A 26,714-nucleotide genomic window follows, 5' to 3' on the forward strand; every position below is an offset into this window, starting at 1 on the left:
CAGTATCATGTTGAAATCTCAAATAGGTTCGCGGCTGTGGAAAACTTGTACTCTGAGGTGAATGTTAATAAACTTGGGAAACTATTAGAGAGAATATAAAAATTTCTGCCAAGGAGAGTGTCGGTTATTGTGAACTGAAAAAGCATAAACCATGGTTCGATGAAGAATGCTCAGAATTAGGAGACCAAAACAAACAAGACAAATTGCAGTGGCTACAGGATACAAGCGAGTTAAATGGGGATAGTCGAAACAATATAAGACGTGAAATCAGCAGACATTTCAGGAAAAATAGGAGGGAATATCTGAAAGACAAATTCATAAGCTTGCAATGAACAGTAAGAACAAGAACATTAGAGATCTGTATGGAGAAATTTAAGAGGGGTTAGTGAAAGATGAGAATGATGATTAAGCGGTACATCTAGAATGGCACAACCTCTTTATGGTAGAGCTCATGATATCAATAACGACGAAACAAACGCTCATCCTGAATCACGTGACTTCGCCTTCATAATGTAAGATTATTACCAACCTCCTGTAATAACCAGTATAGTGCAGTATTCAGCCCCTTGCCTACTGAGGCGCGAATTACTGGGCCTTGCCTACTTGGGGCCTTTCGCCGCTATGGTAAAAAAGCAACAACACAATTTAGTGACATGGTTAGTGCAGTTGTAACACTCAGGACTTGTATTCGGGAGGTTCTTTGTTCGAAAGTTAAGTGAATGCCTGATGCATTGTCTGAAATTTCTTGGCATTTTGAGACCTTCCAAGAAATTTCCGGCATAATAGTTTGATTAAGAATGATCGTTTTATTCCAAACGTTTTGATCACAACATCGAGTAATCGTTCTTCAAGTTTACTGTAAAAAATATAAAATTATCCCTGTAGCTGGCCGTGGAGGTCCATATAGTTGCGAAACTTCGAGGATCCAACATGATCCAGACCATCGGTCCACAGATGGCTGTTATTTTGTTAGCCTTACGCTGCCGCAATTTTTACCCTCCATGAAGATTCGTGGCAGTCATTTCGTTAGAGGCTGAGTCGACTCCTGTGCTATAAAGCGGCTTGAAGTATTAGGTCAATTGAAAATCCGTTGACCTCACCGGAAATCTTACCCACGACCTTTCAGCTTGTAGCATAGTGCATCATCCAAGTACACTGGAATGTTTCCCCGCAATTCGACCATATATAGTCTGAAATCCTGACATCGTCTTAAAACAAATCACATGAAGGAAACAATAACATCCGTAAAACCGGAAAGCCACATTTCGTAATTGTGCTGGAACCTTTTTATTAGTACAGAGAATTAAAGTTTTACTGACTTTCCTATGTTGCTGTGACTTCAAACATCGAATTATTTAGAAGGTAACAATTCAGTCCCAAGGTGCAACTTTCTTGGCTAGTTAATAATTAATAACTTGGTCCAGAACTTTCCCGTTTCTATGAAGTGTAAAATTGCATGAGACTATCGGCATGTTGATGCTCTATAACCGTGATCAATCGGCAGAGAAACACGGGAAATCGAACCTGGATTTCTCAGCCACCAATCCCGTAGGTCAGTTCCTGTATCAACTCTCCTGTCGAGTGTCTCGTATTACTATAGGATCGGTTTTAGTATTGTATTTGCGTCTCCGAGTTTACATTCAACTAAGAATATAAATGTATAAATATATGTACAGTACATATATATAAGTACTTACGCTGCTGACGTAATATGAATGGCGAAGTGCGTTGTTGTCTGAGGAAGGACGACAGTTATACAACGGGGGAAGAAATATCCCGCTTTTATATAGACATTTTGTATTTTTACAAAATGTGAAAGAAGATAAAATCATAACCTCGCGCAACATGAATATTGTTTCCTATGCCTCACAAGCAGTATTTATAACGTGTTAAGAAGTGAAAGTAAACAGTTTGCAAATGTGCTTACGTCACTCTTTGTGGGAAACTTGTTCTTTGCTGAAAGAATTCACTTCAAGGTTTTAGATCACATTCCCTTAAGATCAAGTGTCATATATAATAATAGTATCTTAAAATTCGCCTCTTGAAACTAAGGAAAACCAAGAGAACCGTAAGTCGGTATATCCGATTTCTAGCAGACATATCAATCGAGCAGTTCCCGAAACGAAGTGTTACTACAACTGATTGTTCAGCAGTGTTTTGTTTGCTACAGAAAAAACTTATTATCAATAGGCCTTAGACCTGGAGCTGTCCGTGGACCCTTAGGTCCTATAGGCATTATGTACATAACAAACAGTCCAAAAAGTATGCAATACCAGAAGACCGGTCGCGTGATTTGATCTACTACACTTTTGCAGTATTGAACAAAATGTTAACAAGGGTCTAAACGGTTTTCTACAGATTAACATGTGAAAATGTATTGGTTTAATTATAAAACTACCTTTGCATTTATTTATAATTGATGTTTATTTTGAAGGCATTGTAACCGCTCTGTCTGGCCCCTTGGTTGGGCACCACTCCTTCTTACCGTCCTTCTCCTGCAGTCCTCTGAAGAGCCCTTAGGTTGCTGGTTGCCTCTGCTCCTCTAGCCGTTCCCTCTCACCCGTTGTTACTCCGAGTTTGCAGGTTGCGGCTGCGTCCTTCCTATCCAGTTCTCTTCCCTTTTTGTTGTTCTGGTGGATAATAGTTTTCGGGGTATGGGTTATTGGGGTGCTGGGCGCCAGTAAGCTTATTGTCGGCTTACAATTCTGGAAAAAGGGGGGTGAACTGGATACTACAGGTGCTAGGTACCGCGTTCTCACTGGAGCGATGGGATTCGGTCTCAGGGGAATACGGGCCTCGCGTCAGCGGGAAAGAGAAGAGTGTTTTGGGTAGGCACTAACACACACTGTTTAATTAGCCAATCTTGCTACACACGTACATTTAACAGCACTTGTTGCACAAAACACATGGAAATCTCTCCAACATGGGTGACGGGATCCCTGGCTAGTTAGTTAGCGGCTGTTACTTTTAGCACAAACCCTAGAATTGCACTTGCACTTATACTTTTGGCACCAAGAAATTTTCACGTTAAATTTAGAAGTTATCCAGAGATTGTTCCGGCAAACACTTAAACATAATTTCGGCTGTACACTTGGAGGGTTGTTTAGAGAGAGTCCTCTCGCAGACTGACCCTGCTTCGAAGCAAGAAATCTTCGCGGCTTCGGCTCCGCCTCCAAGTTACTACCCTAATTTCTGCTGATTGGAACAATTCGAATTTAGGGAGTTAACCATAATTCTCACTGCTCTAATCACATAACTTTAATTTGGGACTTTGGACCTTAAAGTACTAACGTCGTTTTAGACAGCTGCCTGAAAAATCATACTAGTAGCGTGGGTTGCTGGCCTTCCCACTTTTGACTTATGGGGTTCAAAACTTGTCAAGTGTAACTTTACCAAAGGATCCCGCCGGTCCACTTTCAAACTGAATTTCCAGGAAAACTCTGCGGGGTGCTTCCTGCCTGGTCTTTGTAGCAGTGAAGCAGGCCCTATTCTTGAAACCAAGAATCGGGCTAAGTCACCCTTAAGTGTTCCTTGCTACCTCTTGTGTATAATTACTCTAAAAAGAAATATTGATTACAAATAAAGATGGTGGTGTCAGTGGTATGGCTACAGCATAAGGACATTTAGTAAAAGGTATAAATATTTCAAACTGCTTGTTTTGCACATATTTGATCAAACACGCTGTCTGAGTAGAACTAAAGCCCGCAGGATGTAGGATGCTGACTGAGAGAGTGCAGGCAAACCCCTCCACAATGGCTAGTCACTCACTTTCCACAACCCAGTCGAAAACCCGACACTTTTCTTCACTATCTTCGACACAAGAGCTTGTCCAAGGGCTTCACATAAAGTCTTCAAGTTTCCTAGACATGGCTCCTGTTTGAGACCCCTGCCCTTTTAGGAAGAATGTCTGTACGCCTTGGAGCCAGTTAATTGGTTAGGCATTCATTTGATTTCATGTTTCATTTTATTATGTCTGATATGAACACATTTAGAAAGATCAAGCTGAAAGGAAGCTATTTTCCCATAAGCTACACAAATACATGAAATGACATATTTTATTCTATTATATGCTGCAGATGACATCATATTTATGATAAATTGGGATTTCAGATAACCAATTTTCCTCCAACGTAGAAAGAAACTAGTGCTGTTAGAGCTTTTAAGTGTCTACCCAACTTCGATAAAGCTTACTGTGCAAATGCATCAAGTTTACTACCACTTCACTTATACACCAACTTAGAGTAGTGGTCCCACGAGGAGCAATCTCGACTTCCTAGTACAAAATTATTGGAAATAATATGAAATTGAATTTCGATGATTTTCTTTTGTATGTTCACCGAATAAATTACTTATTTATAAACCGTTTTTTAATCTTGAGCCACACTCCACCAGCAGCTGATGTAATGATGCTTCTCGTATCAGTTTTCAAGGGCACCGATGTCCTGTTCGATACATGGAAACTGTATTTTGACAAGAGCGATACAAGGGCCACCTTGATATGCTGTAGCCCGAATCTCATCCCTGTAACATTAAGATAATACCACATTTAGAAAAGTTTTGTTTCAGCGAACAACGTACACTATAAATGAGATATGAGTTTCTTATGGCAGAGAGGAATGAATATTATGGATTTAAGAATTATATCAGATTGTAGCTTATTACCAACTTTTCGGAGGACACTACCGCGTCCTTTTCCAGGGTAAAATGCTTAGCGTGACAATGGACAGATTATGTTCTCAAGAGAAGTTGATACTTTCCTAACAAACTATATTTTCTCATATGTTAGAAGACTAATCAACGAATCACTCATTCATGAATATTTATTTATATGGTTTGTGAAGTGTCACTTACCAATACAGACCCTTGGGCCTTCTCCAAAAGGCAGGTATGTAAATTGGGGTGTTCTGTCCTTCATCTCCTTGCTGAAGCGATCTGGGTCAAATCTCTCAGGGTCTGGGTAATACTTTTGATCCCTATGAAGTCCCATTACAGGAATTATAATTAACGTTCCTTTCTCTATAACAACATCTGTCCCTGGAATTGTGTACTTCTTGGTACATTCTCGTACCAGAAATGGAGCCGGAGGATATTTCCTTAGCGTTTCTGCAGACGAGATGAATGTGATTGTAGTAAAGATGGTATTTGTTACACAGTAATAATGTGGGAGTGATAAAAGCAGAAAGTGCAAGTGTAGTTCAGTTTTAGGTAAACAGAATATCTACACTTGTTCCTCTCTATAAAGCCTGCTCCGTAGGTGTCATTGCCAACTGCAAGAGATCAAGTCCTCTTATCAGATCTAAAAAAGATATCGCTTCATAATTTATGATGCAGATGAAGCTATCAAGGATACACCACTTATTACACATAGGATTATAAATTACTTCTTTTACTTCTAACACGTTCAGACAATGGTGAATAACATTCAGAATTACTAGATTTTGGATTTTGTCCATCGTCCGTTTTGCTAAAACTTGGAAATACTACAGCGTATCGGAAACTGGATTTATTTTTTGTCCTCAGGGATGGGCGAGATACCTACTTTCCTTGGTTCATTTAAATACAGCTAACCAAAATCTCTGTGCGTTAAGGAATTACGGGTTGAAAATGCACTGGACTCAACGAGCATTCTGCAGGAAGCGCAGAAAATAGGTCTATAAGTGAGAAAGCTTCTCTGTTCTTTTACATTGTATTCCATCCTTTTCAGTGCTGCCAAACTGATATGATTAAAGTTCATTTTGGGGCACATTTACAGTTTGTGAAGGAATTCATTCTATTTTGGTCTCTGTTACTTAAATATTTTCTCTTCAATATTTACACCTTCTAAAAATTTTCAGTCAATATTCAACTAAGTAATACGCGCTCATACGCACAGACACACATGACAAAAACCTATTAATGATTAAAATGGGGAACACGTAATGATTATCAATATAAGAAAGCTTTTTTTTCGTAATGCTAGACAACATTGAGGCAAACGATGAACAAAAATGGAAAAGATTAAGTTATGATAATATTCACAGTACGTTTTGTGTAAACGTTCCATTCTTGCTTGAAGAGGTCATAAAGTAGGCCTTTGTAAGTCACGAAAGTTATGAATGTACATGTTCATAAATAGATCTATACCACGAGGTTATAAAAAGTGCTGTATAATCTACAACATACGGGACGCTTCGGTCTTAAAAATTTATTTTGTGCTTTCAGGGAGACAAATATCAATTTCTGAAAATATGTATTACACTATCATCGTCTGTAAAAAGATGAATAATTATGCCGCATGAAACTTACATAAAATGTCTTTAAATTATTCAGTTTGATACTTCGGTACATTTTTTATGTCACCGAACAAACAAAGATTGAAAAAATATAGAAGTAGTATGATTCCTTTGTCGTACACAATGGCGATACAAACCATGAAATTTTAACATACTGACCGTTAGCCGCCGCCCTACCACCCTGTTTGAAGGATTTAATAACCACTTACATGATCATTCGGATTGAAACTACACGTATATTATTCTAATGGAGAAACAGATAGATTGAAAGCGGCCTCTTGGTAGGTGGGCCTATAAGAGGTACTATAAAGAGACAGGGTATTTGGAGACCCCTGTTCTAGACCAAGAGTTCGGGACAGTATGTTTTCAAGGTCATAATTTTATGTAAGAATATTTCCTATTAGTTTTCTATGTTTATTAATGTGCAGTATTATTATATTATAAACATACTTAAGGAAAATCCTTGTGGATATTTTTAAGATGATGAAAAACAGAGACATGTTTTATATGAATCCTTTTTAAGATAATGAAAAACAGAGACATGTTTTATATGAATCCTTTTTAAGATAATGAAAAACAGAGACATGTTTTATATGAATTCATTGTAAGAAATGTTTTCTTAAATGATTCAGAATTTAGCACGTTACATTTCGGTGTCCCCAAACTTACGCAGTACTGAAATTTACCTGAGATCACATTGTCGAGGTACTCCATTTCCTGAATGGCTTCGTAAGTGATTTTATCCTCATGTTTTCTTAGCGCTGCATCGATCTCTTCCTGAACACGTTCCTGTACCTCCCGGTTCATGGCCAACTCATATAAGCAGAAACTCATAGTGGTCGAAGAGGTTTCAAATCCAGCAGCAAAGAATATAAATGCTTGGGCTGCGATTTCATTCATTGTTAGACCAGCATCATTCAGACTATCTGCTTTTGATGTGTCACTGGTTTCTTCCTCCGTATCAAGCGTTCCTTTGTTTTCCATTTCTATCAAAAGCTGCATGAAATCATTTCGCTTCACTCTGTTACTTTCCCGATATTCAACTGTTTCTTTCACCATCTTCTTGAAGTATTGTGATACATCCAGAGGCACGAAAGGTATTTTCAATATTGGAGGCAAAGCAGGAGCCACAAACATGGCAACGTCTTTGACTCCTGTCTTCCTATTAGTTTCGAATATTTTTCTGCCCCATTTTCTAAACTCAGCATCTGGATTCTTAAGGCAGTTGCACTGCACTCCAAAAGCAAACAGTGCTATCACATCGGTACTGAACTTCGCCAGAATATCCTTCACTTCTATGTTATCCCCATTAGCAGCAGACTGATCCACGTGCTTTCCCAGTTCGTTACCACAGTCAACAAGAATTTGGAACATAGTTTTCATTTTACCAGATGTGAAAGTAGGTGTAAGATTAGTACGAAGATTCCTCCATCTATATCCAGACAGCGTGAACAGGTTGGCAGATAAAGGTTCACTCTCTTCATCAAAGTACGTACCATGGCCGTGGAAATGTACAAAATCTTTAACTACGATGTTCTTAATCATCTCTGGCTCTCGAACTATGAGCATTGGTCTGATGAATGAAAACGCCCCTCCAAGTTCATGACCGGCAAGTTTATTATAAATATCTTGGAATTGTAACCCAACAGATTTCCTTTGTAGTAGTGCATCTCCAATGTTTCCAAACGGGAAAGAGGGCTCGAGGTATGCAACACCTTTCTTCTTCCAGTAAGAATAACGGTATTTGTAGTATGCATAAAGCACTAGAAGAATTACTAAAAAGGTTTTACATAATGAAATAATTATATTCACAACAGCCGTGTTCATTTTTATAGGCGTCTATAAACACTGATGAATGAAAGAGTTGGATTGTGATCTGAAATCCAGATTAAATCTGAAATAAAAACAACCTCCTCTTAAGAAGAAAGCAGTCTTCTGCTTGACCGTGTCTCACGGTTTTGTCGCTTGCAGATTTACTTATACTTCTTCAACCCTGAAGATGGGGGCGATACGTTCCTCCGAAACGTCGGTTAACACCACATATACACGGTGCCAAATCCCAGAAGACTGCTTTCTTCATAGTCACCGCCGTGAAAGCCTCAAATCTTACAACCTCCTCTTAATTTAAACCTCGTAGTCTTAATTTCTTATTGTAAGAGATTATTATTGTATGCTTTCATGCACGCAAGTTGTTTCGGAACTCAGACTTCGTGTGAGATATGGAGGTGACTTAGTTAAAGATGAATTAATAGCACTGGCTTTGGAAACTTCAGAATAATTATTGACAAGGTTAATGGGTGGAAAATTAGCGAGAGACAGAGAGAGAGAGATTTGCTTTACTCTATAAGAAGGAAAGTAACCTGCTTGCTTTCACTAGTTAGAAAATATATTTTTACATAGGCTAAATTAAATATAAATGGAGAACACTCACGAATATTTGAGAGCAATTCCTTATATAAAAGTTCGGTATAGAATCGACTCCTACTGATTTCGATTCTCGCATTCGATTTGTATTATTTCGTACATCGTATTTTAAAATAGGAGCAAAGGATAACATTTCCATAAATTAATCATTATAAGAAATTGTTCTAGAATAAATCTGTAAAAAATTGGTTGATTATATTTTGCAAAGGCCTCCACAGAATCACGAGACCTATTTAAAAGAATACACTCGACATAAGGATATATTAAAACAATATTACTTTTCTTGAATTCTGAAACGTTCTTCGAAAACTCTTCAGCGTTAGATTTTAAATTTTCTTCGACGAATTTGAGCCATTGGAATCTGTCAGTCTTAATGTTTGTTGTAACTAATTTCGGGCGAAAAGAAAATTTGTCATAGAAACAACCAGCCTTAATCTTCTTGTGATATCTATAAATACATTCTTTCTATGATGTAAGTTTTTAGTTTTCCAGTTAAGCAGACAGGATATGTAAACCTTTTAATGTGTGCAGAGTGACCTGCTTAATCTGTGGATCAGAGGTTTGTGTTACTGCAACATTAAGTTGTCAGCGTCAGCATAAACAGATGTGTCGTTGTACAGTGAACACAACAGTGAGGAACACTGCGTAATATATCTTATAAGAAATATTAAAATATTGTTTAGAACTTCGAACTGGCAAAGTGCAATCAATGATAAAAAGAGGCCAGAAATGATCGGGTGAACAATGTCGTATTCAGCATGATCGACGGAATGGCCAGCAAAATTTGAAATCCAGGCTCAAGCAAGTTGCTGCCAACGTGAGGATGTGCGCGTTGATTTAGACCGAGGAAACGTGTGCGGAATCAATATCATCAATCATTTTAGGGGCAAGTGACAAGTAGGGGAATGTAAACAATTATTTCAATCAAAAGCAGGGATACAAAAATCACGAAGCAAAGGAATTGAAAGTTATCCGATACTTAACTAATTGAACACCACACCATTAAAATGTAAGGGGAAGTGACTGTACAGATGGATTTATTCTTGACCTCAGTATTAGGTAGAGGTGAGTGGTCGACCTAATGTCCTGTCCCTTATCCCAGGGACTGTGCCCTCTGTAACCATTGGGTAGGATGCTGGGTAGGCCCTAGAACCGGTCAGGACGACATAGAGAGAAAAAAATTGACCGTACCAGAACTTGAAATCTGACGCAACTACCTTCCAATGCCGCGCCATAGCTCAAGCGATTAGTCGCTGGCTTCCCACCGCGGCCGCCCGGGTTCGAGCCGTGGTCCAGTCAAGTATGATTTGTGGTGGAAAAAGTGACGCTGGGGCGGATTTTCTCCGAAAACTTCGGTTTCCCCTGCCAATCATTATTCCACAAAATTCTCCATCATCATAATCGACCGGTTCAAGTATAATAGGCCAATCAGTGGCCGCCGTGCCAAGTGAACACAGCTAGACTTCACACTCCACTAGCGAATTTAAAAAAAAAAACTACCGGCCAACCTTTACCCAGTGAGTGACTATACCGACTGCACTATCCAGGCTCCCCCGTAAATAGAACATGATAATTTATCTTACCTATTGTATTTTCTAAGAAGACGAAAATACATTTAAACAAACTTGACCTTGACAACAGGCCAGAAATTATGATTGCAAATAAACAAGTTGCTGCCATCAATAGCAGAAATTTTTAGCCATATATATTGTGGCATGTAGACCCGATGCTAAGCGGTGACTCTCTAAAAAGCGGCCGTTGCTAGGCAATGTCGGCAACACACCCAGGCAAAAATAGAAGAACTGTGTTTTCTGCTTTGTCCGTGTCGAGGAGTCAAATTTAATGTTTCTTGCGGCTTTAAAAGCCTCATTTAATATGGAACAAAGTCCAGTAGAATAATATTATTTGAACTAATTACAGAATAACTTTAATTGTTTCTTGCATCCTGCTGCGTATTTAATCAATATTAGAGTTAATTTTACCGTCTACACAACACGTTTTTATTATTATTATCACACTACATGTTTCGACCTCAAGAGCCTTGTGATAACGACAAGGCTCGTAAACAGATCCAGCAGCATCAGAGGACACAGAAGAACAGCGAGACCTCCAAAAAATGAAAGTGCACCAATATGATAAAGTTGAACTTTAATGCACGAACTTTTAACCAATGATAATAGTAAAACTAGTTAAAGTGAACTGTACGCAGTGATGAGCGTAAGTAGGAAGAGACTGAAAAGCAAGTGAAAGTGAAAGTATACCAATGACCTGAATGAAACTGCAATTCACGAAATTTAAATTTTAAATCTTAACTTTTAACATTTGTAATGGTATTTTAACTTGTACTTTTGTAGGAGGAACCCAATATATTATAGAGCGTGGACCTGGATAGGATACAGAGTCGAATGAGTAAAAAACGAATGTGATTGCGTGTGATTATACAACTGTGTTCGTACACCTGAGGATGACCCCTTGAGGTCGAAACATGTAGTGTGATAATAATAATAAAAACGTGTTGTGTAAACGTTAAAATTAACTCTAATATTAATTAGAGAATAGTTGAAGACAAGTCACTCTGCTACTTAAATAAGTAACATTATTTGCCAAAGACCGTTTATTCTGTCAACATGAAATAAAAATTCGTACCATATCACAAACTGCAGTAAAGAGTGGTCAGTTGTTTTTTATTTAAACTCTGTTGGTAGTCTCTCACTTTTTCAGGGTAATCACACGTTTTGTGAAGATTTCGAATAGCATCATAGTTTCCGTGAAACTGAAGGCTTATAGTTTTGAAATCATTCGGCCTGCATAACCATCGCTTTCTGGGAAATGTTTCAAAAATATTTTCAATTTATCCTTCAATATCGTCGATTTCTTGAATGATCCAGGGACAGGAGTGTATATTTTTTGTAAGAATCATACAGGAAATACTGCCAAAGTTGGCAACTTGGCTGGGTCGCCTAGCTGCAGACCCAGCTGACATCGTCGCGGTATAAGAGAAAGTTTCTGGACTGAATTCACGGCAACCATGTCTGCCTCAGTGTCGTAATCCTCAGCCCTGCAGTCATTCATGCTTAAACCTAGGCATTGTAATTCTATCAAAATGATGTCCGTCGACACGGTAATAGCTCCTTCTCCAGTAAAATATCTAATAAACTTCTTTCTCCGTTTCCTCTATCGACGTACCTGAACCTAACAATTGTATACTCAACATTTTCATTGTCCCTAGGGAAACCTAGCAATATGCAAAGAAATGGTAGATTTTGATTTTGTGTGATAATGTCCCCTTAGGGGGATTTCGTATTTAGTTACTTGATTAATAATTACGGATGACAACTATAAAGCGGAATTTTCCCCTGAGCACTGGGTACTATATAGATATCAGTTTCATCAATATAGAATTGTGAGACGTCGAGGCTCCCACATTTTCTAGGCAATCCACGCACAGATGTCGGTAAGGTTGTCAGCATTACGCGCCGGCCGCCCTTTATCCCCAGGAAGATTCCTGGTACTCATTTCTGTTAGAGGCTGAGTCGAACCCAGGGCCATAGGGCGGCTGGAGGGATTAGGTAAATTGAAAAAAAAAAATCACTTCATCGGGACTCGAAACCGCGACCTGCCGGCTTGTAGCATTGTGCCCCAACGAACTTCGCTACCGTTTTTCCCGTTTCATCTTTGTACCGTCTCATGAATTCTGGGTTACATCTGAGAATCACGTTTGCCTATGTCCTCTGTTCGCCAAGTTATACATAGTGTCAGAATTGTGTAACGCTTGTCAGTCTATCTAATTAGCCTTGAATATGGTTTTTGGCTTCCGAAATGCGTAGCTAATTTAAATAATGGATCATTTTGACTTCCAAGAATCGTTTCTCTATGTTAAGTCATTCTGACAAGTATTGTTTATGCGATGTGTTTTATCATGAATTTTTCATGCAATAGTCATGTGTTTCCTGCCACAACAAACACATAGTATAAAATACGTCTTTAATGACGAAAAAAAAACAGCACGCAAAGCAATAACCACAGTTCTCATATCTGAAGTACACCAACCGATGCTACTTCTGCTTTGCGCTATTTTTAAAAATTCTGCCCTAATGGAAGATACAAAAATAACTTTTGCTGCCATAATTATGACAATAATCGTCACTAAGCTGAATGTGTGCTGGCCCATACTTCACATCTCTGTGAATCACTGAATGGTATTAACCATCCACCTGCATCGCAACTAATGATAGAAGATGGTTCCGTTTGACTCTTCTCCTTTTAAACTAATCACAATGTATTATTGTATAGTTACAGGTTGTCCTATCCCACTGAAATATGCATCTTCCTCAGTTCTGCTCACCTCGCCTTCTAAGGAATTATGTCCACTCTCTGCCGGCAGGCATCTCTTGTTGTCAGCTAACCCTTGTCAATAACTATGTACACTAATTCCATGTCAAAAAAAATTAAGGAGCGACACAACGAATTCTTTACCTTACATTTTTTTCATTACCTGTAGATCCGATTTTTTTTCTAGATCTCTTGTCCGATAATACCCAAATATCACTTTCAACAAATGCACTTACACAAATAATTAAACTCTCTGGTTATTGCAGAGTAAGGGAAATAAATCCTGACAGCCCTCAAGACAAATTTGGTTGCAATTAAAACCATTTGATAAAATACATACGTAACAGTGACCGCTATAGCAATGCATCTGTAACTGGATTAATGTAACACCCGCTATTAATTAAGCTTCTCAAATAATTCTGATAAGGAACGGAATCTTTTTGATACCCGAACACGCCACGTGGACCAACTTCAGAAAGTGTTGCATAATTTATTTATGTGATGCGAGGCATGTTTGCAAGCAGAAGGGGTCACTTTCAGCACCTGTTATAAAGCACGGTAAGTTTGTGTTAACTTTTTACAGTATTCCTATGAATGTGTGCATGCACAGAAACTGATGTAAGGAAATCAGCGACATGACTGCACTCTACCGGGGAAGGGCACAGTAGTCGCGGAGAAACATTCCATCCGCTCTACGTTAGCGAGAGTGCGCGTTTTTCAGTGCTGATGACTCATTCCGCTATCGGCAGTTACAGCAGCAATCTGCGCGAAATGTGTGCGATCCACGCTGCTCCTCCGGTTTTCTCGATGGCTGAACGCCCTGTATTTCTGCAATTAACTCTAAGAAGGTAATGCTATCTCTGTAGCTGGCCGTGGAGGTCCATCGTATTGTGAAACGTCGATGATTCCACATTCTCCAGAAAATCGGCCCACAGACGACGGTGAGACTGACAGCCTTACGCTCCCGCAGTTTTTTATCCTCCAGGAAGATTCCTGGCAGTCATTTTGTAAGAGCCTGAGTTGACCCCTGGGATATAATGTAGCTGGAAATATTAATTCAACTGAAAAATCCATTGAACTCATCGGATATCAAACCCACGACCTTTTGGCTTGTAGCATAGTGCCTCAACCAAGTATATTGGAATGTTCCCCGTAATTCGGCCTATCCAGTCCAAAATCCTGACATCATCTTAAAACAAATCACACGAAGGAAACAATAACATCCGTAAAACCGGAAAGCCACATTTCGTAATTGTGCTGGAACCTTTTTATTAGAACAAGGAATTAAAGTTTTACTGACGTTCCTATGTTGCTGTGACTTCAAACATCCAATTATTTAGAAGGTAACAATTCAGTCCCAAGGTGCAACTTTTTTGGCAAGTTAATAATTAATAACTTGGTCCAGAACTTTCCCGTTTCTATTACGTGTAAAATTGCATGAGACTATCAGCATGTTGATGCTGTATAACCGTGATCAGTCGGCAGGGAAGCAAGGGAAATCGAACCTGGATTTCTCAGCCACCAGTCCCGTAAGTCAGCTCCTGTATCAACTCTCCTGTCGAGTGTCCCGTATTACTATAGGATCGGTTTTAATATTGTATTTGCGTCTCCGAGTTTACATTCAACTAAGAATATAAATGTATAAATATATGTACACTACATATATACAGGTACTTACGCTGCTGACGTAATATGAATGGCGAAGTGCGTTGTTGTCTGAGGAAGGACGACAGTTATACAACGGGGGAAGAAATATCCCGCTTTTATATAGACATTTTATATTTTTACAAAATGTGGAATAAGAACAAGTCATGATCATGCTCAAATTGGATACTCTCTCCTATACCTCACAAAATGGTGTATGGAGTTTATAACATTACAAACATGCTTACGACAAACTTGTTCCTTTGCTGAAAAATTCACTTCAAAGTTTGAGATAAGGTTCTCTTAGGATCAAGTGTCACATGTAGCTGATAATAACTTAAACAGATTATGCATGATTGGTTAATTATTTCTGAAAAATAATAGCCTATTACGCATTTAATTTAATGAAATTATTGTTTACGCTAATGGGAAAAATATATTAAAGCTATTCTGGTCTGTAGCAGACAGAAGGAAGCCGTCTATTTAGAAAAAATAGGAATACAACACATGAATGGTACTTCATAGCTGAAAGGATATATTTAGAAGGCCAATTTTATAAGACTCTGCTATTCCTTTTTTATGTTTATTGTTATTCTAGAAGAACTTTCAGATCCTCCCAAAATAATTAAGGAAATGTCTGCAAGTTCTCGATAATAAACGGGGGATGGAAGTAGAATTTGTTGTGAAACTTCAAGTACTATAAGTCATCTTAGAGATTTTATTCAAGATGATACTACTATCTCAGAATATTTAGAGTGGAATATTAGGAGCATCGGTCAAAATCGATTCGAAAAAATTTAAAAGGAAATAATAGAACTTTTATGGTGTGATCATCTTAGAATTCACCTTTTGGAACTAAGGAAGAGCAAGAAAAACATGAGTCGGTATAGCCTGTTTCTAGCAGGCGTGTGAACCGAGTAGTTCCCGAAACGAAGTGTCACTACATCAGGTTGTTCAGCAATGTACAGATCTTCGTGTTCTGTTGCTGCAGAAAAAAACTTATTATCTACAGGAGTTATTCACCAATGCAGTTTACTCAAATGTAGCTTTTTATTTACATTTATACTCTGAGAATCTGTACTCGTACATGGCCTTTGGCTTATACGTGTCTCATAGGAATTGGCTAGCCGACCTGAGAGAGGCTTAACGAGAGTTATCTCTGGATAAGCCCTCTCCACGTCAAGAAGTATAAGAGAGCAAATTAGCTTATAGAATCATGTAATTCTGATTGCTAACATTATGTAAAAAAAACAGTTGTCTCATAAATTTTTCAAATAATTGCTGTCCTAAACGACTGTTTTAATCTCAAATATAAACTTCAAATTGCTATCGAGAATGTACACAACAATAAACTTATTTTGTTGGATTTTAAAATCAAAACCTAGTTTGGACAACAAGAATATCGCATATACCGATAAATCGCCTGTCGAGATTAAATTATCGCAAGTGACTTTTACCACACATTCGAATATAAAACGGCAGCAATTAATTGGCCACCAACGTCTTTATGAGCGAGTTAAATGCTCAGCCGAAACTTTTCTTAAAATTCATTAAGCAGCAACATAATTACACATTTCATTAATGAACTATGACATACAGGAATCTGAAATTTACAACATAGCCTCTGGAGATATTCTAATAAACCCTGAGAGTATAGTACTGTACATTCCCCATGTCCATGGTTTATGCTAACCGTGATACAATATATACACTTTTTCACCTTATTCTTCACTTCCACACTACATGCTTCAGCACTAATGTGCCATCCTGAGGTGTCTTTATGCACGTTAAACTATTGTACTGCATGCCATGATGTCTTCATTCTAAAATGACTAAAATCTGTATTTGTCATATATGTCGATGAATTATAAATAATAAAACTTTTCAGGATTCATCCTACGTCGCACTCAAACACGCGAATTACGCCAATCATCTTTTATGTGAGTATTCTTCCTACAATCATTTGTGTACCGTGTTCTGTGTTGTGTTTTGCTCCTGTTACTGCATGCATTGTACATGGTACATAGGAAGAAAACAAAATCAAGAAATCATCTAGGTTCCTTAATCTTTTTGCCCATGAAACACGTTCCACCTCTTCTTCTCGGACGATAAGCAGCATTGACTCCGAAGATTTCCGAAAAAATTGCTTCCTTCTCTTGACATGCACGAGGAATTGAGGGCCTACTGCGGGGACTCTTTGGGCTGCAAAATGTTTGGAGGTACAGTAATGACTTTCATGCAGTAGAAGGTGACTGAATGCTTGCTGGTGATAGAAGAACATGCACAATTTCTTTTTAGCATCCAGAACTAAGGTACGGGCACACTATTTGTAAAACCAATTAACTCCTTCCTTGCATATCGGTTTGGCATTAGAAATAGCCGTAACCGATTTAACAATATTTATTCGTTCAGCTTGAAATAAAAACTTTCTTTGGCCACTTAGATGATGTATTATGAACGGAGAAAGAGCAAAATGCTGTGCATTGTCCACCCCCATTTTGGATGAATTATAATCGGACTCAAATTCCAAGTTGTCTTTTGCCAAATCTCTTTGATGCTCCAAATATTTTTTCACAATAAAAGCACATATTATACCCTTGTCATTCCATAAAATAAGAAAGTCTACCTTGAGGTCATGCTGTATAATTCAGTTTTATTTGATTGTTCCCAAAACTCCTCTATTTAATACATAAAATTGTTTTGCCATGTGAATTCGGAAGTTCAAAAGCAGCTTTCTGAATTGGCATGCCTCTTGCATCATATATCATCAGATTCCAAATGTGACCTCTCGCTGTTGTAATGATTTAATTTTCTTTGTTCTGGATGAGGCGAAGACTGTTGCAGTAATTAAGGAATCTAAATTCCTTAAATGCTGAGAGGTTTTCGCTTCACTAAGCCACATACACAGTACATAGAGAGTAGATTTACAGACTGGTTAACACCAGTGATACAGTGAAGAAGAAGAAGAAGAGGAGGAATACATGAAGAAAGCAGTTTTCTGGTATGTGGCGCCGTGTAAATATTGTGTTAACCGAAGTTTCAGAGGAACGTATCGTCTCCATCTTCAGGGTAGAAAAATCCGCAAGCGAAGAACCAGCGTGAGCAGGCGCTGATACGTACATTAATGTGTACACTAATACACAAATGTCTGTAGCCTAGCGGTCTAAGGTATGTACAGTCTTCGCTCGCTCGGAAGAGGGGAACGTGGGTTCGAATCCCGCACAATGCATAGATCTTTGGTGTGTGTATGTGTTTATTCTGTGTTTGTGTTGTCCTTTGTTTAGGTAGAGGCCTTGCAACGAGCTGATCACTCGTCCAAGGGGTTCTACCGTCTATGAAAATTATCATGAAACTGAGAAATCAGCCCTATGCTCCACAGTGGGAGCATGAGGGGTAGAAGTAAAAAAAAATACACTAGTGTATTAGCATCTGCTCACGCTGGTCTTCGCTTGCGGATTTTCTTTTTTCTTCTACCCTGAAGATATAGGCCATACGTTCCTCCGAAACGTCGGTTAACACAATATCTACAAGGCGCCACATCCCAGAAGATTGCTTTCTTCATAGTCACCGCTGTGAAAACCTCAAATCTTACAAGATGAAGACACTTTGCAGTAATTTTCTGCACTGTTCCCTTAGGCGGCAGAGCTCAAACATGTGACAGTTACACACAACTCAGAGTTCATGTGTACGCATCAGATGATACAATTCTTGAGTATTCTTGCAATTGAAATGTCACAGGGTTTTCTGCTTCCTTGCGCGAAGATTCCCTGTTCTTAGTCATTAGAATCGCATAATATGTCACACGAAATATGAAATTAAAATCCTTTTATGAAATTAAGAATTTAAACTCTTTTTTACGCTCTATCATTACACTTTCATAAGAATCAATAGAACTAACTAAGAAATTTTCCATTGTATAGAAGAAAGAAGGCATTCCTGCAGTACTTCAATTTTACTTTGCCACATTTCATGCAGTAGAAAAAGAACATTTGACGAATACATTAAGAATTATGTAAGTAAAGTAAAGCTAACCCTGTACCAGGCCGTGAAGGCCCATATGGTTGTGAGACGTTGAGGGTCCTAAATTATCTAGACAATCGGCTCAAAGATGGCGGTAAGATTGTTCATCCTAGGCAGCACCATAGCTCAGGTGGTTAGTTGCTGGCTTTCCATTACGGCGGCCCGGGTTCGATCCCGGGTCTGTTCAAGTGGAATTTGTGGTGGACAAAGTGGCACTGGGGCAGGTTTTCTCCGAGTATTTTGGTTTCCCCTGCTATCTTCATTCCACAAATTGCTCCACAACCACCCTCACCTATCATCTGGGGCTGGTAAACTAGGCCAGAATTGGCCGCAGTACAAGCGATTTAGTCCCACCCTACCAGCAGTAAAAAGCAAAGTTTATCAACGTTACGCGCCGGCCGCGCTTTACTCCCCAGGAAAATTATGTAATTAATTCCTGGTGGTCATTTCCGTTAGAGGCTGGGTCGACCCCAGAGCCATAGTGCGGCTGGAAAGATTTTCTCTTTCCTTGGCACTACAGCCCCAGTGGGCCTAGGCCTACCTTCATGAACTTCTCCGTTCACTTAGGTTTTTCTAGATCTTACACATTCGGTACGACTCTTTGGGTGGGTGATCAGCTCGTCGCAAGGCCTCTACCTATACACAAACACAGAAAAACCCACACATACAAACTAAACATACATGCCCTGAGTGGGATTCGAATCCACGATCCCAGTTTCCAAGCCAGCGAAGATAGTACATGCCTCAGACAGCTCGGCTGGAAGGATTAGGTCGACATATACAAAAACCGCCAAAAAAGTGTTTTCCAATAGAAATTTCCGATGATACATAAATATACCTCACAAAAGACAATATACATCCCAGTTAGATTTATTACTACTCAGCAACTGCTTCGAAGTTTACCACTTGATACACACGAGCTGTATCATACCTACAAGCGTGTGTAGAAGGAACGTTCAAGAGGCCACACAGCACTCAACGCACACAAACGTTTTTACCAATATATAAGTAGCCTATATTACCCTTTGCCTCTAATAGGACAACACGAATAACTCGAAAAATTTAAAGTTTTTCTTTATTGTTAGTGGGGTGGAACTAAGTCCCTTGTACTCCGGCCACTTCTGGCCTATTGTACCAGCCCCAGATGATAGGTGAGGGTGATTGTGAAGCAATTGGTGGAATGAAGATTGGCAAGGGAAACGGAAGTACTCGGCGAAAACCTTCCCCAGCGCCACTTTGTCCACTACAAATCACACTTGACCAGACCCGGGACTGAACCCGGGCCGCCGCGGTGGGAAGCCAGCGACTAACAACTTGAGCTATGGCGCGGCCAAAAATTTAAACTTAACCCAGGATGTCTCTCAGACAAATTCTTGAAGCTTGTACCTCTTGAATACACCGACCTATGACTCGAGAAAACTCTTGTTTCCTTGACATGCAAATGAAGCTCATCCACAGCGCGTTATATAATTTTAGTTTTTTTTTTAATTTAATCTTTATGATTTAACTAATTTTGGTACCTTTCTCCTCATGACGATGGCGTGGGTTCTAGATATATATTATTAAATAGTGTAATAATAGTAGACTTCTGTATTACATGATTTAGAGAATGTTGTATTATATACATAATCTGAATGTTTCCCAGGGAAGGAGGATACGTCGCAACACTTCAGTCCAGGTGCAAGCCTTCAGGGCAAGATGCAGATCGGAGACCTAAATTGAAAACAGAAGTTATAATTTCTGAGCCTCGATAATTCTTGATATTAATTGATATCAGATTCAAGAGGCAAACGATAAAGTTTTGTATGAAACAGATTATACTTTATTCATTCACTACATAAATTCATACCATGAATGAATTTCTCTTTTACCATTACTAAACACAGAAATCATGGGCTGAATAAGCCTCCATTCTCTGGGTCTACCAATAAGAAGACTGTGATTGTCACCTGCTTCATGTTGGTTCCGCCTTTGTTTAATCCTCGAACCTGAAGATTGAAGCAACATATTTTTCCTAATGCCGGTTGACTCTCAATGGACTACACTGAATTTTAATCCAGATGATATAATCCTTCGCAAACACGCTTACTAAACCGCAAATCCTCCATTGGTATAGTGGTTTTTATATCATGGTCGGTCACCTGAACCTTATTTTCTGAAAAAAGCCCATGTGTGTGTGTGTGTGTGTGTGTGTGTCATATGAATGAGTGGGCGTGTAGGCTTTGAGAGATGCGTGCTTTTCTTTCCACAATTTTTAATGGAGTACATGACTTCTAAAGGCAGTAGTTTAATTTCGTGCTCCCAGTTTACAGAGAAGAATTTCACTTAAAGCGCTTCTCAATCTGCAGCCACATGCCACCAAGGGGAAATAAAATGAATGATTTTGTGTGAAGCACCAGTGGAACTGCAGTTCCCTTGCAGACGCAGAACCGGTACTTGGATAGAAGATAGACAAGTCCCACCTTCGTTTGCATCAGCCCGAACCGCATTCCTGCAAGACACAAATAAATAATTAGAGGCAAGGAATGTCGCGCATTATTCTGCGCTGTTTTTCTACTGGGATCGCTGTAGGCAACATGAACGGGTTTCCCATTTCCTTTTGTATTTCTTTGTGTTGCCATGAAGGCAAGCTGCTCTCGATGCACTGATCCCCCAAGAAGACACTTCTAGCGACTGACTGAGCTGGCTTCAAAGTGGAAAAGAATAGAGAGAATCATGTTTTAATCGAGCGACAGCGTTAAGAGAATAATGTTTAGTAAGAAGGTAAAATGAATTTCCTTTCCCTTCATGATAATTTTTGCAAAAATTGTGAACATTATGTAATGCTGGAAAGTCCTAATTAACTGCCTTCACAAATATGGATCATTCTTGAAAATTCAGCAGTTGATAAACGGCATAAGAACGTTCTAACATTTCGCAGAACCCCGAAGGTTATCTGCCACGTACACTGGGTTTCATTCTAAGGCAGCTATTCCAGTCCACAACATCAGATATTATTTCTCCAGTATCTAATGTGTCTGTCCTCTCTATTGGTAAAAATCTTAGGTGAACACTTCCTATTTATGTTTTCTGATTAAAATTTTGTGTGCATGACTCATACCTACCCTTAGCCCTCTGGTCCTGACCATGGTGTCCGAGATTTATTGGCACTAAATATATTTCCTAAAACCTATAAGTTGTTAAACACCACAGTAGGCAAGGGTTTCAAGCTTAAAATCCCTTTGTTACATGAAAAATGTGATATGCATTAAACACAATATTTGGTTAGACTGAAAGTACCTGTACATTCCTTGGACCCTCTCCTAAGGGCAGATACACGTAGTGGTGCCTCTTTGCCTTTTCCTCTTCACTGAATCGCTCCGGATCGATTCTCTCAGGGTCAGGATAATACTTTGGGTCGTGATGAAGGGCTAAGATGCGTATAAATTTTCGGATTCCCTTCTCCAGGACAATGTCCGTGTCAGGAATTGAGTAACACTTGGTTCTTCAAGGTTTAAGAGTGGAAGTGGTGCATATTTCGGAAGAGTTTCTGAAAAGGACATTCAAAGAAAAATTGCATGCACAGCATTGCAGCCCACCATATCCTTATACCCTTTTAGAAAGAAGGCTCACTATTCTCCAGAGGAACAGAAATCATGTCACCGTTTTGTTCTGGAACCTATAAATTAATACGCATTTTTTTGTTACATGTAAAAGCAAGAACACAGAGTGTGAAGTGTGCTATAACTAACTGACTGTACCAATATTATTTCACGGATCTTACGCTAACATACCAGGGAAAGAATTTAACGCATTGTAGACAATATTTTCACGTAACTGTCAGCACAAAACTATTTTCAGCACGGGGAGTTTGCAACCTGTTTATATGTTTCGGCGTAGCCCTGTGTATGCTATAATCTACGTTATGGGCTCTAATGAATCGGTTTTCAAAATGAAGAGCAGAAAAAGAAAACGTGTCATTTTGGCAGTGCGTTCAGAGCCATAGAGACATAAGTATTTCAATATCCACAAAGTAGACATTTAACTACATTATTAACCAAGAGATAAAACCAAATCCTTATATTATACAATATACGCGTGCGATAATATGTTATTTATTATGAGTACACAGGTTGGTTCATTGGGTGTACACGGAAAATCCACGCTAAGCACATGATTGAAGAACTTTAAGTAACAACCAGGCCTGAAGGTGGCGTACATATGACAATACATATCGACCTAGAAAGCAGACGCCATCTGCAGGAGGGATGTTCTGCTGACAACTACATAAGAAAGAAGAAACAAGATGCGAGAAACGCAAATAAGCAATAAAAATGGAAATGAGGTTACGTATAGGTGATTGTAACAAGACAGGACACTTAACTGACAGATTGAGTGACAACCCCTATGGAGCAGAACGCTTCTCGAGAATCTGATGAACACTCCCACCAAGAAATATTACTTCATTTAATAAAGCGTAATTCGCTTAGTGGGGGGTGGTGGAGTCCAACTGGGTCCACTCGGCACGGTGGTCACTGATTGGCCTATTGTAGCCTTAATATATCCTCAGTTCGACAGAATTCACAAGTGCCCACCTCTAGCATCTCTCGTGAGCCACATGTTCTTACCGTGTTGTTTAAAAGACACATCTTGCCATTTCCTCCGTGTAGGCCTACTTCACCAAAGCGATCTTTTCTTGAGGCTTACAGGTCAGCATTGAACATATATGTGTTATATACTCAATACTTATAACATTGCTTCCATGTCGTTCTCTTTGATTTGGTCTCTGTAATAAACCTTGACGAAGAGTAAAAGTAATCAAACTCGTCATCATCGAAGGGAGTTGCGCTTTTAGTAACGTAAGTAAGCTCCTAGATTTTGAAATAAAACTAGGTCTAACCTGCATAAGACTGCGAGAAATCTGTATTTAGCAAAGATATTTTAAACACAAGAAGAGGAAGAAGGGAACTGGATACGTTCGATGCCGATGAATGCGTAAGGAAATGACTACAGTTATAGATATAAGAGCGATGTTGACAATGTATATTCCCTTCTGGGAAAGTTCGAACTGTTTGCCAAGGGTAAGAAAGCGTTACCTGCGACAACTTTATCCAAATACTCCATCTCCTGGATGGCCTCATACGTAATCTTGCCTTCATGTTTCTTCAGCACTATGTCGATCTCTCCCCGGAGACGTTCCTGTGTATCCTGGTGCAATGGCAGCTCATAGAAACAGAATGTCATGGGGGTTGACGAAGTCACGAATCCCTCAATAAGAATCCGAAGGTTTGCCGCGCCAGTGAGTTCACCGACAGACGAACAATATTAATGAGCGGCCGCAAAAAAAAAAATCTTTCCTCACCCCGGTCCCTCCCTCTATCTCTCCTTCCTCCTTTACCCTATCTCTTAACTCCTTTCCATTTTATTTTTCACAAAATTCCTACTGGTTTTGAACCAGGGACCTTCTGAACACTAAGCTGATGTCTTACCCCCAAGCCACCAGCACCACTGAAATTTACTTTCTTTTATCTTCCTCTTAAGCTACATCTTCGACTATAATTCCAGGAAAAATCGATTAACTTACTTTCTAAATCACAAAACTATACTTGGTTCCGAACCTTCCAACTCTTGTTCACTACGCCGGTATTTTACCACTAGACTACCGATGCCACGGAATTTTTTTTTAGCTTTAATCTTCCTCTTATGTTACATTTCGCTATATAATTCCATAAAAAACTCATTACAAAAATACTTCTGTATTCGAACCACCAACCTTATATTTACAACGCCAGTTCCTTACCGCTAGACTACCCGAACACTTATGCCGGAGCACTCTGCGATCGTCCTTATATTATATGACTCGGTTTATAGCTGCAGAAAACTCGTATTTCTTTATTCACTTTTCAATTGCTATTGACAAAAGACACAGTGATCTAGAACCCGGTACCTTCCCAACACTACGCCATTGTCTTACCCACGTACCACCAGATCTATACACATTTGTTGCCTTCACCTTCCTCATATGGTACCACTTGCTTCCTACATGCGTAAATTTGTTATTATTTTTTCCACAAAAATAGTCATGTCTTCAAACCACGTAACTTCTGAACCATACACTAGTGCCTTACCAAAGGCCCACCATGGTTATGGCAAATATTCGCCTTCGTCTTCCACATATCCTAATGCTTCGTTTCTACAAAATTCCTCTTTACTTCTTGCTTCGTTTCAGTGTCATTTTATGACTGACGGTTTGACAGTCACTTTCTCTTAATTTAGAGCCCATTCAGACGCTCATGGCCAGATCTTAGTCTTGAAGTAAGCTTCACTGTTTGGCCTTTGAATCTTTAACGTCCGACTTGACCCGTTCGGGCCAGTGACTAGTAAGGGAATCGCGCGCACACGCCGCTAGTAGAAGCGCATGCACAGTCCTAAATATTTAATTTTAAATGTAGTAATTACCAGACCGATTTCAGTAAAACCCTAATCGAGGAATTAAAATGATACCTAAGTGAACAACAACAAAAAGAGTATACGTATGAGTTATGCCCAAACTCATCCACGAGCCTGTACTTTTATTGCAGATTCTGCAGATTAATGTGTTAAAAATATATAGTAAAATTCTATGTACATACATGTTTTGTTATCTGCTTGACGTATATATAGGCTGAAATGAAACTACAGTATTCGATTTCACTACGAACGCACAGGAAACAGATCGCTCTCTGTATCTCGACCACGATGCAGTTGTCTGTTCACGCGCATAGAAAGGGCAATAATCTCTTGCAGCTATATCGGAAGGTCTTATCACTGAAGAAGGGACCCCTCTATCCATTTCTTGAATAGCCTTGCTTGCTTTCATTCTTCAGTCATTTAGTCAAAAGATTCGAAAATCTGAAGAGTGTAACAAAGATGTAAGGTTTTCCAGCAGAGAACCAAATGATTTTATTGCTTCCATCTGTTTTATGGCACCAGGGACTGCTAAAATTTGTCAAGTGTTACCAACAGAAACGAATTTATAATTCAGAATTATTCTGCAGCACGAATCAAAATTGACGCTGTGTTCTTTGCTGATACAAACAAAGTTAATTCCATCCATTTATCATAATAATTGTGTTAAACACAGCATTTTTAAACAAAATACTTAAAATTGTTTAAGCGCCCTACCAGGAACGGACATTTCAACGCACTTGAGCAGCGGTCATTTAAATAAACTCCGGCCAGCTCAAGGTTACCACCATTTCAGAAGTTCGGCGTTTGAAGGTTAATAGCTGATTAATATCAAGGGTGGCCGGTGGTCTAGAGTTAAGGTGTATTGTTTAGAAGTTATGTGATTCGAAGACATGACTATTTTTGTGAAAAAAGAATGTAAGGAATTTGTGCATGTAGGAAGCAAGTGGTACTACACGAGGAAGGTGAAGGTAACAAATTTCTATAGATCTGGTGGTACGTGGATGAGACATTGGCGAAGTGTTGGGAAGGTACGGGGTTCGAGACCACGGTTTCTTTTGTCAATAGAAATTGAAAAGTGAATAAATAAATACGATTTTTCTGCAGTTGTAAACCAAGTCGTATAATATAAGGACGATCGCAGACATCTACGCCATGCATGTTCTGGTGGTCTAGTGGTAAGGCACCGGCGTTATAAATATAAGGTCCGTGGTTAGAAAACACAAGTATTTTTGTAATGAGATTTTTATGGAATAATATATCGAGATGTAACATAAGAGGAAGATTAAATGCAGAAAAATTCCGTGGCATTGGTGGCGTATTGGTAAAATACTGGCCTAATGTCACGGAGTTCCAAGGTTCGGAACCAACGAAAGTTTCATAAAATACAAGTGGAGTTAATAAGATTTTTCTGGACTTATAACCGAAGATGTAGCTTAAGAGGAAGATTAAAGAAAACAAATTTCAGTGGCGCTGGTGGTCTAGTGGTAAGACACCAGCTTAGTATTTAGAAGGTCCTGGGTTCAAAACCAGTAGGATTTTTGTGAAAAAAAAATAAAAGAAGAAAACAAACGGCAGTGCAAAAAGGGAAGAGAT

The 26,714-nt window shown here is 39.1% G+C and overlaps 2 protein-coding genes across 2 annotated transcripts; both read right to left on the minus strand.

Moving 5' to 3' along the window:
• Nucleotides 1-4,345: 4,345 nt before the first annotated feature.
• On the minus strand, nucleotides 4,346-8,167 carry LOC111867237 (cytochrome P450 6k1-like). The gene is made up of 3 exons (XM_033752602.1): nucleotides 6,959-8,167; nucleotides 4,852-5,103; nucleotides 4,346-4,521 (listed from the first exon to the last, which is right to left on the minus strand). The coding sequence occupies exons 1-3, from the start codon at nucleotides 8,097-8,099 to the stop codon at nucleotides 4,346-4,348; spliced, it is 1,569 nt and encodes a 522-aa protein (XP_033608493.1). The 5' UTR covers nucleotides 8,100-8,167.
• Nucleotides 8,168-21,204: 13,037 nt separating this feature from the next.
• LOC111867238 (probable cytochrome P450 6a13) lies at nucleotides 21,205-23,990 on the minus strand (the record flags this gene model as incomplete). The annotated part of the gene is made up of 3 exons (XM_033752603.1): nucleotides 21,205-22,176; nucleotides 22,335-22,350; nucleotides 23,768-23,990. Coding segments are annotated over 3 exons (459 nt in total), but the record flags the coding sequence as incomplete, so codon positions are not given.
• Between the last annotated feature and the right edge of the window lie 2,724 nt (nucleotides 23,991-26,714).

The sequence above is a fragment of the Cryptotermes secundus genome, unplaced genomic scaffold, assembly GCF_002891405.2.
Source record: "Cryptotermes secundus unplaced genomic scaffold, Csec_1.0 scaffold1164, whole genome shotgun sequence".
NCBI lineage: Eukaryota > Metazoa > Arthropoda > Insecta > Blattodea > Kalotermitidae > Cryptotermes > Cryptotermes secundus.